Raw genomic sequence first — 18150 nt, 5'->3', positions numbered from 1 at the left:
ACACACACACACACACACACACACACACACACACACACACACACACACATATATCTCCTGGCACAAATAACACAGTGGGATCATATCTTCTTGGTCTCTTGTGAACCTAACATAGAAAAACATTTTTGCAGTGGTAACACATGAAACATTTTTCTCATCTTTATCATTCAAATTCAACAGCAACGACCTCAGCTGCCAGAAAAACCTAGGTTGAGTTACCATAGTTGCACAGACTTACAAAGTTACAAGTGTAGTCATAGAAAGGAGGACAGTATTTTCATTACTTCATTCTTTCCCTTACTGTAGCTATTCTTCTTGGTCTCTTACGTTCTCATTGATATATATTTTTTTTAAATTGCAGATTCAGGTTCTTCCAGAAGGTGGTGAAACACCAATTTTCAAGCAGTTCTTTAAGGACTGGAAGGATAAAGACCAGAGTGACGGCTTTGGGAAGGTGTACATCACAGAGAAAGTGGCTCAAATAAAGCAGATTCCATTTGATGCATCCAAACTGCACAGTTCTCCACAGATGGCAGCCCAGCACAACATGGTGGATAATGGCTCTGGCGAGGTGGAGGTACTTTTATCTCTCTCTTTCTGTTTGTGTTTTAATCACGCCTCTCGATGGTATCTGAGAGGGGGAAATACTGTCTTGGCAAACTTTAAACTTTTTTAAAAGGTTAGTTTTACTCAGTCAGGAAAGTGGCCTATAACTATATACTGAGTCATGGGAGTTACAACCAAGAACTGCTACTGCTGCTGGGCTTCAGGTCCATTTGCACATGTGCATGTTGATTCTCTTTACGGTGGTGGTGGGCACGGCTGTTTTTTTCCTGTCAGAAAGACGTTGTATAGGGTTGTACTCAGAACATGTCAACTACCATCCACTGCCTCCCTAACACATCTGAAGCATTCCTGAAGCAAGGTGAGCTAAGGCAAGATATTTCCTGAGCATTCAACTTGAGTGTATTTATTATTCCAGCTTAGATCAAAATTGCTAAAACTCGCCAAATTGTCTTAAACGCAAATCTCTTCAGATCCAGTCCACTCTCCAGTCATCTGATTTAGTGAGGACTGGTTAATAGCATCTGTCCTCTAAAATATCTGCACGACTCTCCAGCCTCCCTGAAGCTTCTCTCCTGGTAGAATTTCAGGATTTGCCTTTTGGCATCTGAAGTATCCCCACTCCTCCAGGCACTATGGTCAATCAGTTTCCATTCCTAACAACTCACTCCAGTAGCAGGTACGCCCTCTTCTGAGGTGCTGTCCCTTAGCACTGAACAGGGTTTTCTCGGTGATATAGGTGGTGATTTGCCCAAATGTATCACATAATTGTTATCTAAATGTATCACATCATTGTTATCTAAATGTATCACATCATTGGTACCAAATGTATCACAATCTTGTTATTTATTCATGGATTTCTCCTAGATCTTCCCATCAGTTCCTTGAGGACAAGAGTTAAATCCTTTCTATCTACATTCCCAGGTCTTATCACAACACTTGAACCAAGTATAATTGATAAATTTAGGGAATACTTTTTCTTCTTTTCAAAGAACTGAAGTATGATGCTAAGCCGCATAGGTGTTGGCATGTGGGAACAAGATCTTCAGCATTCAGATGCTACCATCAGATGGGTATCAACCTTCTGGTCTGCATCCCTCTCCTGCTTGGGTATCCTCACCTCAGATCAGCACACAAAGCTTTTAGAGTGCACTCTGAGCAGACCGGGCTTCTCATCACCAGCCGTGCCTGTGGGGCAGGCTTAGGCTCTGGCCACAGCTTCTCTGAGAAGGCATCCTGTGTCACATTGGCACTGCTAATACCTAGTGTCTGTGTTTAGGTTCTTGAGGTTGGTGAGGCTCTGTTGCAGAGCCCTGTGGTTTCTAGAAGGTATGGTGCAGGGATGCTTCTCCTCAGATGCTCTGCATTGTTCTCTAGATTGCTTTCTCCATATTCCGAAGCCATATACTGAGCTGCTTTTCCCCAGCACCCACATGGGAGGAATTGTGCCATTTACAGGGGCGCAATGCAGTGCCTGGTGGCCTCTTGCTCACTGGCTACTTCACAAATGATGAAAAGTTTTTACTATAAATTTGAAGCATATTTCTGAGCTGACTTGTTATATATAGTCTTATTGTAGTAGTACCATATTATTTCCATTGATTCATACACATGTGTGCACACATACTCAAACACACACACACACACACACACACACATCAATAATATCGAAACTTCTAGGCAACATGGTACATGTCTATCTTCTTAGCACTTATCAGACTCAGGCAGAAGGATCAGGAGTTCAAGATCAGCCTGGAGTACATAGGGAAGTCCTGTCTCAAAACAGAATAACAACAAAATTTAAGAACAAAACCATCAACAGCAAAATTCTCAGAACTGATGAAATATTATGGAGGAAACAAGAGAGAGAGAAAGGATTTTATTTTATTGTTTTATTTTTTTTAAAATCAAATTGTAATTTTTACTTATTCACACAGGGGTTATAGACACAAAAAGGCAGGACGTGGGGAAGGGGATGACACCGGAGCGTGGGTATTCAGGGGCAGTACAGATATCTTTTAGAACAGGGTATCGGCTGGGTGAAGGTTCAGGGGACAGGTCACTGTGTCTCTGCCTATGACTCACTTGTCCTTATCTAAGTTGGTATTGTCTGCCAAGGCTACCTATTTACAAGGTCTATGACTACTCAGGCTGGTAAATTTCCACAAAAGCTGCCTGTTTACATTAGCTTATAGCCATCTGTTTCAATGTTTTTCCACAGAGATCCAAGACTTGGTGTTAGCAGGCATGTATGACAGGCCTATTGCTGATTTTAGGCCTATGGCTGATTTTAGGCCTTCAGTGTATAAGCAGGGCTGCCCCTGACATCTCCTCCCTTCTCTAAGTGTAGAAGGGCTGTGGCTATTTTAATCTTGTGAAGGCAGGGATAGAGGCCTGACCTCAAGTCAAGAAATTTGTTAACCTTCTCGCTTTTGCAGGAATAAAAGCTGTTTAGAAAAGTAACTAAAACATTGCTTGGTAACGAATCTAAAGTTGAAATGACTTATAGTTTATGAATAGTATTTTAGGTCAGTGAACTTTTAACAGGTTATGTCTACTCTGTCTCTTCCAGATCTGGCGTGTAGAGCACAGTGGAAGGGTCCAGATTGACCCAAGCTCCTATGGCGAGTTCTATGGTGGTGACTGCTACATTATTCTGTACACTTATCCCAGAGGACAGATCATCTACACATGGTGAGTCTTTCCAGAGTGCAAGTGCCATGGGCCACGCATATACAAATGAATGTACTCTATGCAGCGTGCGGTAGAACCGTTCTTTGATTATCTGTACAGCATGCAGATAGTACTCAGATTCTGTGCACTGTGGGGATGATTTTCCCAAAATAGCAGGCATCAGACAGACATGGATTACTTAGCAAAGTCATATAAGGAGCCAAGGCCCAGATTCTTTAAAATGGAAATGAAAAGGTCCTGTCCAGTGTATGTGTTTCTAGAAATACACAGGGCAATCCAGGATTAGTACTTACAAGACAACAAACAGTAGCTTTGATTGCTCTGGTCACGTTAAACTGTTGGCTTCCTTTTGATATTTTACAATATCAAGTCTCTTTTTGAAATGGCTGCATGAGAGGGTATTAAAACTTAACTACAGGCCAGTGTAACTTGCTTACATTCCTCTAGGCAGGGAGCAAATGCTACCAGAGATGAGCTGACCATGTCTGCGTTTCTGACTGTGCAGTTGGATCGGTCCCTTGGAGGGCAGGCTGTGCAGGTTGGTATACTTTACCTTCCCAACTCATGTAATTCCCCGTTTTCCTCACCCTCTGCCTGATGAAAGCTCGCTTCCCATATCCAGTAGGGATCTTGAAATTTTTATGTTGATTTCTCTTTATTTTGAAATTCAGATATTTCATAACACATGAGTCATTTCAGATTCTGGAGACGAGGAAGCCACTGCAAATAGAACAAAAACATCAACAAACTAATAGTTTAGGAGTCCAAGAAGAAAGCAAAGAGTCTCTTTTCTTTAGAATCCATCATATGCCACAGTTACTAGACATTTCCAGCTGTGAACAGTTATAATAGACAGACTTATGTGTTGATATGAGCACAGCCTATCCCCAAGACCCCGTGAAAATGTTATGTTACAAAACAAAGGAGAATTAAAATTGAAGACAGAGCTATAGTTGCTCATCAGCTGGCCTCGAGTTAGGGAGATGATCTGGCATTACTGGGTGATGTGAAACATTCACCAGTGTCCTTAGGAGTCAACCAGGGAGAGGCGCAGAGTGAGAGTACACACTACAACTGGATGCAGTGTGATGAAGACTCCATGGACCACTGCTGGCTTTAGGGGAGAAAGGGGCCCCCTAAAAATATAGGCAACCTTGAGGAGCTGAAAAGGGCAAGGGAAAGAACACATCATCCTAGAGTCCCTGCATATCTTAGTTACTATTACTTGAAGAGACACCATGACCAAGGTGACTTATAAAAGGAAGCATTTAACTAGAGGTTTGTTTACAGATTCAAAGGGTGAGACAGACCATGGCCATCATGATGGGAGCATGGTAGCAGGCAGGCAGGCAGGCAGGCAGGCAGGCAGGCAGGCAGGCAAGCACGGTGCTGGAGCAGGGGCTAAGAGTTTACATCCTAATCCACTGGTATTAGGCAGAGAGAATGAGAGTGGACCTGGCATGGGCCTTTGAAAGCTCAAAGACCCCCTCCAACACACCTTCTCTAACAAGGCCACAACTTCTAATTCTTTCCAAACAGTTCCACTGACAGGAGACCAAGCATTTAAAAATGTAAGCCTATGGGACCTATTCTCATTCAAATAATCATGCTACACTCGCCAGCTTCTAGTCCAGTGAGTAAATGATTGTAGATTTTAACCCAGTGACTAAATTAGGTAATAACTCACTTCTATGTCCTATTGAAATATAAGAGGATGAATTTATGTATGATAATTGCTATAGTAGCAACAAGAAATCACAACAGTACAAAGCAAGCATAACTGGACAGTTTTCAGGTATCTACAATCATAGATAACTGTAACACATATGTAAAAACATAGAACAATAGTTTGTACATTCTCAATGATAGAAAAACCTAAGTTATGGTTCACACGGGCAAGCCGAAATCAACCTTGACAGATACATAGATCCATATTTTCCCTCTTAGGGATCAGAATCTTGTTTGAAACAAAGTCCATTGGCCAAAAGTGATGGAAGTATCAGGGAGGAGGAATGAAAGACAAAAGTGGGCAGTGAGAGGATAGAACAAAGGAAATAAGGAAAGAGGGCACGGGAAGGGAAAGGAGATGCAAAGGAAAAGAAGGAGGAGGAGAGAAATAGATCCTGCATTAGGCATTTCTGAAAATGAAAAAAAAAAAAAACCATGTTGAGAACGATTGAACCCTGAGTCAAAATCACACACACACACGCGCACACACACACATACATACATACAAACACACATGTGCATACACACATGTACACACATATACACACACACATGCTCACACATGCACACATATGTATACATGTACACACATGCATGCACACACATGCATACACATACATGTACATACATACATACATACACACATACATACACACATACATACATGCATGTATCTATGCACACATACACATATGCATACACTCACAGGCACACACACATACACATACATGCATACACACATGTACGCACACACTCACATGCACATACACATATGTATACATGCTTTGTTTCTATGAGAGGGAACAGGAATTAATCTTTGACAACATGCAGACAATATGAGTACTATGTAGAAGTGTCTCTGCTGTGTCTAAGGGGCTATTTCCAGTGAGTTTCAGTGTCAACATTCTTTCTTCAAGTTGGCTTTTCCTATTATGCTGGAGTGTCTGCCACATTGCATGACTGCTATTAATAACTATAAGAAATGTACAGTCATCGTGTATCTAATTCCTTCCTCTATCTGCAGCATGTCTGTCTTCTCTTATTATCTGCAGAGTGGCCCATGCTTGTTCCTTGGCCTTACACCTAGCTAGAGATCTCTGTCTCTTTCTTTTCTGTTTCCTCTCACTTTATAACTGGGTTGGTTGCTGTACTCTCTGGCTGGTTTTGGGGTGATATTTGTTCCCTTGTACTAAGAAAAACCATCTCCAAGACAGCTCCACTGGCCTGCTTATGACATTTCTGATTCAGCATTGTGAAGTGTCAAGTGATCTCTTCACAGGGATGTGTCATCTTAGCTACGTCATGTCTGAAGTCAAGTGAGCTCAGGTTCTATGTGGCATAAAAGATGTTTTGTTTTCAAACCTTTATAAATGTGAGGTTTGATGTTCAAATGAAATAATTAAGCAGAAAGGTGGGTCAGACACTTTACAACGTAAGATTGGCGACGTGGAGGCTGAACTTGGTCTTTTAACTGGTTTCTTTACATCTTGCTATAAATTAATAGATACATAAAGCCAGCTGGCTCTACACGTAAAGGAGCACATCAATCATGTTTATAAATAAACTCGATTAATAAAATGGTTAGGTGCTTTAGGTGCATGCAGCTCCATTCCTAATCAGATATTTCATTCGTCGGAATATAATATTTATTAGTTATGAAGAGCTAGCCATGTAGTTGAGCTTAAAGCTGTTCCCCACAAATGATTCAAAAATCTTTGATAGCTAGACAGTGTGTTCCGAAATTTCACAATATGGTAGATGATGCATCATTAATGAATTTCTAGGAATTAGCTAGTTGAATCTTACAGTTGGTGAAATACTAGTTTCTCATTGAGTCACTAGATGGCAGTGGTTCACAATAATTATTTTTAAATAGCTGAAGTTCTGCATTACTCTTGTGTTTTTGGTGAAGTGACTTGGAAGTACTTAAACAAATTATTAAGCAATCCGATCTATCCATTTTCCACTCTACTCTCCTTTGGAGTAAAGTACCAACCTTCGTGAGTGCCCCTTCACCTCACGTGGCGACTCCCCTTTCTTTGAAGGCTATGTAGCCCAGTAGTTATTTTCAGTACTCTCTCCTTTACTTTCCGAACTGTGACCTGTGGCCGTGCCAGAAGATACTTCTCAGGTAGCTGCTCACTATTTGGATGTGTAATTGTTGAACCATGCCTATGAAGTCAGTGATTTTCAGTATTCCCTAGGCCCCTATAAGGGAGAATGCTTCTAAATTCCCATTTGCCTGGTGTTGGAAGCTCTTGTTCATCCTTCTGTCTCCCTGCCCTGTGCACCCAGGTCCGTGTCTCTCAAGGCAAAGAGCCTGCTCACCTGCTGAGTTTGTTCAAAGACAAACCACTCATTATTTATAAGAATGGAACATCCAAGAAAGGAGGGCAAGCACCAGCTCCCCCTACACGCCTCTTTCAAGTCCGGAGGAACTTGGCATCTATCACCAGAATTGTGGAGGTAAAGCTATGCGTTCCGTGAATATGCTCGGGGTATGTGCTTCCCAATACACCTGGCCATCAGCAATGTTAGCGTCTACACATTGGCGGGTAAAAGCTCTTTAGTTTGACAATGTAAGACACTAGAAGAAGAGACATTGAATGAGAGGGCAGCTCAGGTTTTTCAGCTGCACTGAACCCAAACAAATGAGTTTTAAGAATATCATTGCTGGTGAAACTGGAAAGAAGCGGGAAGCAGCTACAGCCCCTTCCTTGAGCCGTCTGGGCTAGAAAGATTGTGAGGTGTGATCAGATGATCCTGAAACCAGGAGATATCAAAGAAGGAGGGCCTTTGTACAAGAACATCTGCCCACACTGGAGTAATCTGTCCCACCTCAAATTCTAGTCACCACTGGAGTCCAGGCCTCTCCCACCACTCCATTGCCTCCAGATCCAAGCAGATCTGGAGCTGCTTCCAAATCTTATACCACACTCAGCTCCACAGTTACTCAGAAAATCATGCACCGCTACGTGACTCGTGTCCAGACCAATTCTCACAGATGTGGGCATGATGTCATCAACCACAGAGTCCTAGGCCAAGCCCATCCTAGGATGCTCATGATCATGACCAGACCAGAGACTTCAGAGGTCCTGTCCGTGCCTGATGCCAACATAGGCCACACTCACAATGTGTCTAACCCATCTGGGCTCTTTCCTCGGTGGACACAGGAACCCAAATTGCACTCAGCAGACCCTAGGCAGTGTATCCAGCTTCTGGTTACAAGGAAGGTGTGTACCAGATCTGTTTCTCATCCTCTACACAGATCTATAATTTAAGGTGACATTTATCTGAGTTAGGAAACACTGGTAGTAAACCTGAAATCATCTCTTTGTCCTCTCTGTTTTATGGATTTCAGAGTTCCTTCTAATTAATACCACAAACATTCTCTTTCGTGGGGGAAAAAAAAAGGTATCATCATTATGTGTGTTACTTGATATTGCACCCTTTGTTCAGGGATCAGATGTGGCTTATCTTGTTCCTGTATAAATTATCTGAATATTGTTTTTTTATCACTTTGTCATCAATTGGGTTTTTTTTTTTTTTCATTTTTGTGAGTGTATGTCCATGTGAGAATCCACTATGTTGGTCTGCCATGTTTGGGAACTACAAGAGGGTGTTGGATCTCCTAGAGCTCCATGGAGTTAGAGCAATTTACAGTTGTCTGACGCAGGTGCTGGTGACCCAACTCAAGTCCTCCAGAAGAGCAGTATGTGCTCTTAACCACTGAGAGCTGCCACTTTAGCCCTCTTGCCTTGTTTTTGAGATGGAGTCTTCTGTATAACTTAGGCTGAACTTTCTGTTATCTTCTGCTTCAGTTCCCAAGTGATAGGATTATAGGAGTGAACTATCTCCTGCTCACCTGGCCAAAACCCTCAATTCTTGACTGACAGCTTGGCTATTTTAATTAATTCTGAGACATCTCTCTGAGCAGGCTTTGCTGCCCTGAAACTTCTATGTAGTCCAGGCTGGCTTTAAATTCATAGAGATCTGGCTGCTTCTGCCTCTTGAGTGTTGGGATTAAAGGCTTGGGATATCACACTCTGCTAAAATGGTGACATTTTAAAGCTCTGTTTTATTGTCGGAGAACAGCTGAACATTGTATGTCATGGACCAAGGCATACTTACTGAAGTGTTTCAGGCAACTATTGCATCTGTGCCTTGCATTTCCTAGGGTCAGGAAGAAGGCTCTGGATGGGTTCCCACAGCCTCGGTGGCAGATTGGAATCATTGTATTGTTTTCCCTCATGCCCTAGGTTGATGTTGATGCAAATTCATTGAATTCTAATGACACCTTTGTCCTAAAACTGCCACGAAACAATGGCTTCATCTGGATAGGAAAAGGTGCTAGCCAGGAGGAGGAGAAAGGAGCAGAGTATGTAGCTGATGTTCTCAGGTGCAAAACCACAAGAATTCAAGAAGGCAAGGAACCAGGTGTGTACCGTGGGCCCAACGTCACCGCCTTCATAGTCTTAATTGACTTCATTCAACAAACAATCATGTTCTTGTCACTAGAGTTGTGTAAGGATGCTTCTTTTAATTGCAAGTGTTGATGGCACCTGGTATATAATTTAGTTAGGATGAAATAATATTGCCATTCATCTGGAATCCTGTGAAATATATATGCTCCTGAATATGTACTGCCTAACTCATTGTGCATTCCATAGAGGAATTCTGGAACTCTCTTGGAGGGAGAGGAGACTACCAGACTTCACCATTGCTAGAAACACAGGCTGAAGACCATCCACCTCGGCTTTACGGCTGCTCCAACAAAACTGGAAGATTCATTGTAAGTGTCTCAAGTAGACAGAGCCTAATGTTTAGGGTCCTGACTTGGAGAACTTTGAAATGTGGGACAGCTATCAGTCCTAGGTTTGGCTTCTCTGTACACTGTGGGTGATAACTGTTACTCTGTATAGGTAGTTTAAGGCCCAATGATGTGACAGATGCAGAAACATCTAGAACACTCTAAAGTAGTATATAAATCAAAATGCCCTCAAAAATATCTACTTCACATCTGTATCGGCATTTAGTGTCTCTTTGTGAAATGTGGATGGCTAGTTCTGCTCATTTGGTTCTTAGATACATTCTCGGGGGAGCACAGCCATCATTTCTCATCTAAGTGTAAACAGAGGAATACAGATTTTTCTCAGACTGATTGAATGAAAAACAAACAAACAAACAAACAAACAAACAAACATGGGATTATTTAGGTCATTGACCAAGGTCTCAGAGAACTTTGTGTGCTCCCTTGATAATTACCTGACATCAAGAGTAATGTTTTGTTTTTTAGTCCTTTATAATTCAGGCAGTTAAAAGTAGCCATAGGAAACCGTGAATTGTGTGACACCATTTCTAGAGAGATGTGAATAATGCCCCAGACAGGGAACCAATGACAGACCAAAGAATGGAAACCACCAAAGTCCAAATTGGTGAACCAATGAGTTTTATTAGTGTTACTTACAAGAGCAGGAGTGACTCAAAGGCAGCCCATCTCGTACGTGGGTGACCTTCCATGAAAACTGGAAACTTGCAATGCAGTGTGCAACTTGCAGGTGGCTTAGTGGATTGAATGTCTCTTCCAAGGGTCTTGGTCTCTCAGCAGTCCTTACTACTTAGATATGCTTTGGGAGGGAGGAGGGCTAACATATCTAATCAGCTTCAGGACTTCCTGAAGCTTTTCAGTTGTTTCCTTCATGGATCCTTCAGGGAGGGATTGTTTCCCCTCCCTTTCCAACATCCTGAGTCATTGTGAACATCCTGTAATGAGACGGAATGCTTCATCCGGAGGAAATTGCCGCCCAACAAAGTCTTAGTTTAAGCTCTTGTAGCACAAATGTGGTAGACTGGAGTGTTTAAGCTGTAACCACGGCTTTCTCATATCCTGGAACCTGGGAGTCCATGGCACCAGCATATCTGTTGTCTGGAGAGGGCCCTTCTAGCATCTAGTGAACTGAATCTGTCTCTCCTTAGTACACTGCTGTTATCACCAGACCTTATCCTTGTGACCTCAACCAAACCTAGTTCTGAGCACCAGGCTCCACCTCCTGATTCTGAACACAAACATGCAGTCCATAACAGTACATGAGTTTATATTGGGTGCTGAAATTTCATCCTGGCTATAGTCATTTACGTCACCTTAATCAGAAAAGTTTGATCGTCTCTGACATGCTAGACTTCTGTGTGAACTTAAAGGTGACATTCTTCTCATCCTGATGAATAACAACTTAGTTTTCATCACGTAAAACTTCCCAAATGCTCGTCAGATTCATTACTAGAAATAAAGGGCTAAAAGAACTGTCCATTTATAAAAAAAACTTGGAGGTTACAAATGATTTGACCTGAAATTTTACGATGTAATGATGGGTAGTGATAAATATTAATTGTTGGGACCACAGTTTCTCATCTATTGTAGAAAAGCCTTAAACTTGCTATATTTTATGTTCACTATATGAAAAGTCTATTTTATTGATTATTAATATTACATCATATCCAAACAGCTTCTTCTTCACATATGGTTTACATATGCTTATATAATTTGTTTTATTTGCTGATATTGCTATAAATTAAGATTCTTAAGAACTTTAGTTTATAATTTCGATACATAAGTACTATATCATTTCTATCTATCCCTCTTCCCCATCCAATGCCATTCATGTTTGCCCCGCATGCTCTCATGACCACTTCCTGGTACACACACTCTCACATACACTCCCTATTCAGTTCATTTAGTGTTTTACATTTAGTTGTATGTACATGTATTATAGTTTGAGTGCTTGGGATTGGATATGAGGGGGTTCCTCCTTGGGGAAAATCAATTTTCAATCTCTCAGCAGCCATTGGTTTCCTGTCTCTCTTCATATAGGGGTGAGGCCTTCGGAAATTTCCCCATCCATGTTGGCATGTTGAAATAGTATTGTCTTTATTCAGGTCTCATTTAGGAAAGCATATAGTTGAGATTTTATGGGTTCAACTAAAAAACACTACCTAGAAGTTGGGGTTTAAAGAGTTTTCCTTGGCAATTAGGAGTCAAGGAATACTACAAAGTCACACCACGCAACAAACCTCACATAAGAGATTTATTGGGGGCAAACATATAATGACAGCCCCTGAGTCATGGGGCTATGAGGGGTTTAAGTCCTGAGTTTGGGGATAGGCTTGGAGCAGAGTGGTTTTCCCCTAGCCTGTGGGTACCACAGGGGTCCTGGTTATCTGACTTTTTACATTCTTTCTGTCTTCTCTTTTGTGCTGTTCTCTGAGCTTGAAGTTTAGAGGTTGATTAACAATTGGAGTTGGGTACCCCCAGAGTCTCAGGAAGATATATTTTGTAAAAAACCAGGTACTCTGGCTTCATTCCCAGTCAGATTTTAAAACCATCTATCAGTCTCTGTTAGTCTTTGATTTTCTTTGCCTGCTCGTGCTCATATTACCCATTATCAGAAACACACATTTCTTCTGTACTTACTCTTTCTCTTATGTGATATTTGGAAACTTTCTTGTTCTTTTCACAGTTCAAGAAAAAGAATTATTATCAATATGTGTTTGATGTTACTGTAACCATCAGGAAATAGATTTAAGCATATACTCTAGTACATGGCAGCAGAGTCCACTGTTGAAAACACCAATTTTAGAAACAATCTTCCTATGTGACTCACCCACTTGATCCTTACATGCTGGATGTAGGCTGTTCCTATGTTCTCTCTCTGCACACATGCTCCCATTTTGTAAATGTGAAAAAGGTCAGTATTTACTTCATATGGTTGCTGTGTTAATGATGTGTGTAAAAAAATTGAAACAATACACAGCAGAGAAGTGACATTTAAAGTTTTGTCTTTTAAATGACCAGGTGATTGGAAAATATTCTGTAAAATGGCAGTACAGGATTGAGGAGAGGGCTCAATGGTTAAAATAGCATACTGAGCTTGTAAAGGACCCAGGTTCAGTTCCCAGCACTCCTGGAGGTCAGCTCGTAACCACTTGTAACTCCAGGTGCAAAGAATCCAGGACACTCTCTTTTGGCTTTCTTGAACCTGATGCATCAAGTACACATACCCTGACATACATAGTTCTCTGATGAAGGCAGCAATGAGGTATGGAGTCAGAGATTGTGGCCAAAACTTTTTATCTTTGGCAATTATGCTTATAACTATTTGTTATTCTAAGGCCTAATGTTGCTGGCTTTTGGTAATTAATTCCTGCCAGCAGTATTAGGAGATTAAGAAGAAAAAAAGGCTTAATTACACACACACATTCCAGTTGGGCCCGACCACCTGTCTCATCAACTCCACAAGTGTTTATTCATACTTACATATATATACATATACTTACATACATATGTATATACATACATATAGACAAACAGACATGTACATATTTGAGAGCCCCCCAAAATACCACTTTACTTCTTTCTGGCCTTTTAATACCTTCTTAGACAAAAGTTCGTTTTGGAATATTACCACATGGATAAAATGTTACACAAAAGGGGAGTTACAGAAGGATATTGATAGTAAGTTCAAAGCAGTACTTCATCCTGTAAGTTTATTATAAATTCAAAGCAACAGTTTTCCATGGCCTTGTTTTATCATAGTGCACACCTGTGGCCTCATCCTTGGACCTGACCTAGAATGAATGATTTTTTTTTCTTGATTACAAATTTGTTCCAAGGCTATTACTCTTCTTAGTGTAATTGTGAAAGCTCATGGTCTTCCTTATTATGCAGCCTTTACTTACTGTTTTATGAGGAGTGGCCACATTCAATTCTTGATTATAACGTCGTTATGTCTCTCTGAAACAACTAAAACCATCTCCTTAAAAAGTATTTGAATCAAGTTAGGAATTCTATAAAGTCATTATTCATCTAAATAGCATTAATTCATGAAAGTTCATCTTCATGTTGATCTGCAGGGAATTTGTCCATTAGGGCAGGCTGTGTCCAGGAATCATTAGGCTATGTAATAGTGACAGGAAAGGCATATCCGCAGCAAGAAGTAATCCTAGGATGAAGTCTCTAAGGACCCTGCATTCTTAGAGCTCACCCATTGCAAGCCATGCAAAATGGTGAGCCTTCTCCAGAAAACCCACTTGCTTGCCTGTTTACCCTTAACTAAGAAAAAAAAAAAAACCTAATCAATCTTTTCACTGCCATCCGAAGTACTAGACAGCACTTGTCTCCTGTGTATCATACACTCCCTTGCTTTGTTGTTTGGTCATAAAGTTCTTCAAAAATTTCAGATTGAAGAAGTTCCAGGAGAGTTCACCCAGGATGACTTGGCTGAAGATGACGTCATGCTACTTGATACGTGGGAACAGGTACAGCTATATTTTGTCCATAACAGGAGACTGTCAGGGACTGACAATACTTGCTTTGAGAAGTGGCAATTCAAGTAATAAATGGGTCTGGGCTGTACTAGGTTCTATTCAAGAGAAATTTCACAGAGTTTAGCAATAAAACTGATATATAGGGCAAGTTGATTTCTTACTATGAAAATCATTCTATAGCTTTCACATTTTTTAGCTTTAGGCAAAATCCTCAACTTTTCATTTATTATTAAACTATACTCATTGTTAATTTATTTGTGCATTCATTACACTAATAAGTGCATGAATATGTGCAATGTTGTGGAAAAGACCAAAATATTGAGAATTTCAATAAAATTTCCAAGGAGCCCATTCCTTGGTGAAAAAAAATCAGGCACAGAATAGGCTTGAAACTAAATAGTAAGATACATTACTGTTTTACAGATCTTAAGTTAGGAGAAAATCACTGGTGACTTGATAGGTGCTACATATGTATACATATATACACACACATACATGGTGGTTTTTAAATATCTTTATGTAAATTAACAACTGTGAAAAGGACAAACATATATGTTAAGAATCAAATCATATAGAACAATATGTGAAACACTGGATTAGGCCTCCTCCTGATTAGAGTCAACCAGAAACTTATTTTCAAATCTCTTCCTTTTTCTCTCTTCCCCTCATTCTCTATTTTGGGCTGCAGAATTGGCTCAGTGGTTAAAGGCACCTGTTTTAGAAGACAAGGGTTTGTTTCCCATCACTCACATGGAGGCTCACCACTTCCTTGGACACCAAGCATGGCATGTGATACACACAAAGGGTAAACACTCATACACACAAACAATGAAAATAAATATAAAAAAAATAATAAAATTAAAAAATATTTTAAAAGGAGTATATATTTTATGTGCATGAGTGTTTTGTCTGCAGAGGTCATAACAGGACATTGGATCCTCTAGAACTGAATTAATGAATGGTCGTGAGCTACCATGTGGGTGCTGGAAATCCAACTTGGATCCTCTGCGTGAACAGCTGCTCTTAACCCCTGAGCCTTTAGATTGGTTTCTGGCAGCTAAAGCACTCAGTAAACAATACCCTGGCCTTGATTCTTTAAGGAGCATATTTGGATTGGGGATTCAACCTCATATCCTCCCAGAACATCACTTCATTTCTTTATATCTTTTATCCAAGATACTATGCTGTTGTGGTGTCTTCTGTGCACTGACACATTGTGTGTCAGATAAAACACAATAGAAACTTAATTTGACCAAAGTTGCTCTGCCAAGTGACTGTAGGGTGATCTAAGTGTAAAGTGATTCAGGAGAGTACTTCAGCATTACACATTTGACAAAGGAATGGATGTATACAGATTACAGGTTCACGTATTTATTTTTATAAAGATTACAAGTGTAACATTTTAAATAACATTTCAAATTCTTGATATTTACACACTGAACATGATAGTACTTTATCAAAGTCTATAGGGCACTGTACTATAAGAAAGCATTAGATGGAAGCCTGAGATTCAAGAAGACATCCATAAACAAGCCCTGTACTTACATGCAGTCCTTTGCTGCTTAGACCTACAGTTTGAGATGAAGATGACTGCCATGGATGCTCAGCGAATGGGTGTAAAAGCAGTCAAGAAGCTCTTGACCTAGTGAGAGGAAGAAAGCAAGCTCACTTTGTAACTAGAATACCCCTTGCAAACATGTTCAGGTGTAAACTATAGCCAGAGAGGCCAGCACACCCTATACAGCGCTTGCTCTCATTTCCTTTTTTTCCCCCCAGATCTTTATTTGGATTGGCAAAGATGCCAACGAAGTTGAGAAAAAGGAATCAGTGAAGTCTGGTAAGTTGTCCTAGGACAACTGTAGCAGTAACTAAGCAGCATTATCCTGGACAGCTTGGCTAGCCTTTCTTAACCTGTCTTCCAAAGAATACACATCAAATCTTAGATGTCCAGCTGTCCATCAGAACCTGAATAATTGTATCTTTTAAAGTGAAAGAGCTTCATGATATAAGAAAATTGTTCTGTTGCCTAACTTAGAATATGAGTCTTTATGAAATTCACAATATGCTTATTTTTGAAAATATTTGGTGTGTCCTTTTTAGCACGGTTTTCTATTTACTGAAGTGTTACAATAACTATATCACAAGGATAATTCCATAAGGTTTGGAATTCTTTCAGGGAACAATGACTCTTTTTAATGGTACTTCCCACGGCATGTGAGAGAAATACCTGGAGACTGCTCATATTTGGCTACTTGGGGCAAAAAGAATTTCATTTTTTACTTGTCTGAAAGAATTTTTCATTGTATATTTATTTCCGTTTAACTGAAACCAGCTGAACTTTTTTTTGTTTTTTTTTCAACTCTTTTTAGCCAAAACGTACCTTGAGACAGACCCTTCTGGAAGAGACAAGAGGACACCAATTGTCATCATTAAACAAGGCCATGAGCCCCCTACATTCACAGGCTGGTTTCTGGGCTGGGATTCTAACAAGTGGTAAACTGAGTTTCAAAAAAACCAGCAAATATTCTGGCTGCATCAGGACAGCTGCCCCACTTTGTTGTTGGGGATTTGTTTACTTTTTGTTATTAGCTTTTGAAGATAGACTCCTCCTGCCAAATGGATATATATATATATGACTAATATGCTCCTTTTCTTCTTCTCTTCTTTTAAAAGGGATTGTTGTATGTTACTATATTGAAATAACTTAAAGCAAACATTTGTTTTAGATCAGTTTTGCAATCTAGGGGAATTTCTGAGGAAGAAATTTTGTAATTCAGCAACTTCTAGCCAAACTTGTCTTTATATACCAGCGAGGAAAGCCACAGTGCTTCTAAGCTTTTTCCATTCTCGTTATCCTCTGTTTGCAGTAAGGTTTACTTGATGTGTGGCTGTAACCATGCCTTGCTGTTTCCCATCCCAGGTCCATGTGACATGGATGCCAGTCACTCCCAAGTGTCCTTATGGAAGATGAACTTCTTTAGCTTTTTTAGAAAACTAAAATCACAGGCCCTTCATGATAAAACAATTTTTTTCTATAAGTTTAACTTTATACATTTGATAGCACATGCTCAATATCATAAAGAATATGTTTTGAATGCTGTTTTTCATCATTAAAATATATCTTTTTGGAAAATGTTTTGTACTGTGACATTTTAGTCAGATGTGATGGGTTTATCACTATTGATTTTATATTTTGATACATGTATGCAAAAGTAGATACAAGTAGATTTAAGTTAAATGACTTTTCTATGATTAGATGATTATAACATATTGAAAATATCACCAAGTGTATAAAAAACACAGACTCTGGGGCCCAGAATTTGGGGAACAATCTAGAACTCCAGTAACATAGACAACAGACAGAGTTTGGGAGAGAAGTGCTAGGTGTAGCTTAATGGGGTAGTTTGAGCAGGTCTGGCTGGCTGCATGATATTTTATCAATAGAGGCTAGAAAGAAAATCAAAACCCGTTGGTTAGACCCAGGCAGGAGTGGCAACACAGAGTTCTTGAAGAGGAAACATATCAAACGAATAAGAAAGCCTCGCAGACAGCAACAGTCCATGAGTGGGTAGCTTAGGGAATGAATGTTGACAAGGTGATAAATTAAGTGCAGAGCCCTGGAATGTTCCATCAACTAGGTGGTGATCTCAAAGCAGCATCAGGAAGAACAAAGTTATCCTAGAGAATGCTTTCTTGTGACTGCTGACTTTCTTTAAATCTTTTTTTTTTTCCTTAGGATTTATTTACATATTTTATTTATATAAGTACATTATTGCTGTCTTCAGACACACCAGAAGAGGGCATAAGATCCCATTACAGATGGTTAGGAGCCACCATGTGGTT

At 40.1% G+C, this 18150-nt stretch overlaps 1 protein-coding gene across 2 annotated transcripts in view; it reads left to right on the top strand.

Moving 5' to 3' along the window:
- The window catches only part of Scin (scinderin), a 67402-nt gene extending 49962 nt beyond the window's left edge, over positions 1 to 17440 (top strand). For both annotated transcript variants that reach the window (XM_028768805.1, XM_028768806.1), the window contains 9 exons: positions 362 to 577; positions 3137 to 3258; positions 3706 to 3796; positions 7282 to 7452; positions 9246 to 9423; positions 9657 to 9778; positions 14221 to 14298; positions 16084 to 16144; positions 16677 to 17440. In XM_028768805.1, coding sequence (XP_028624638.1) covers positions 362 to 577; positions 3137 to 3258; positions 3706 to 3796; positions 7282 to 7452; positions 9246 to 9423; positions 9657 to 9778; positions 14221 to 14298; positions 16084 to 16144; positions 16677 to 16804 — 1167 coding nt within the window. In that variant the 3' untranslated portion in view covers positions 16805 to 17440. The remainder of the gene's footprint in view (positions 1 to 361; positions 578 to 3136; positions 3259 to 3705; positions 3797 to 7281; positions 7453 to 9245; positions 9424 to 9656; positions 9779 to 14220; positions 14299 to 16083; positions 16145 to 16676) is intronic.
- Positions 17441 to 18150: the final 710 nt, after the last annotated feature.

Source organism: Grammomys surdaster, unplaced genomic scaffold, assembly GCF_004785775.1.
Source record: "Grammomys surdaster isolate TR1022 unplaced genomic scaffold, NIH_TR_1.0 188, whole genome shotgun sequence".
Classification (NCBI taxonomy): domain Eukaryota; kingdom Metazoa; phylum Chordata; class Mammalia; order Rodentia; family Muridae; genus Grammomys; species Grammomys surdaster.
The sequence above is the reverse complement of the archived record's forward strand: the minus strand, read 5'-3'. Positions and strand labels throughout refer to the sequence as shown.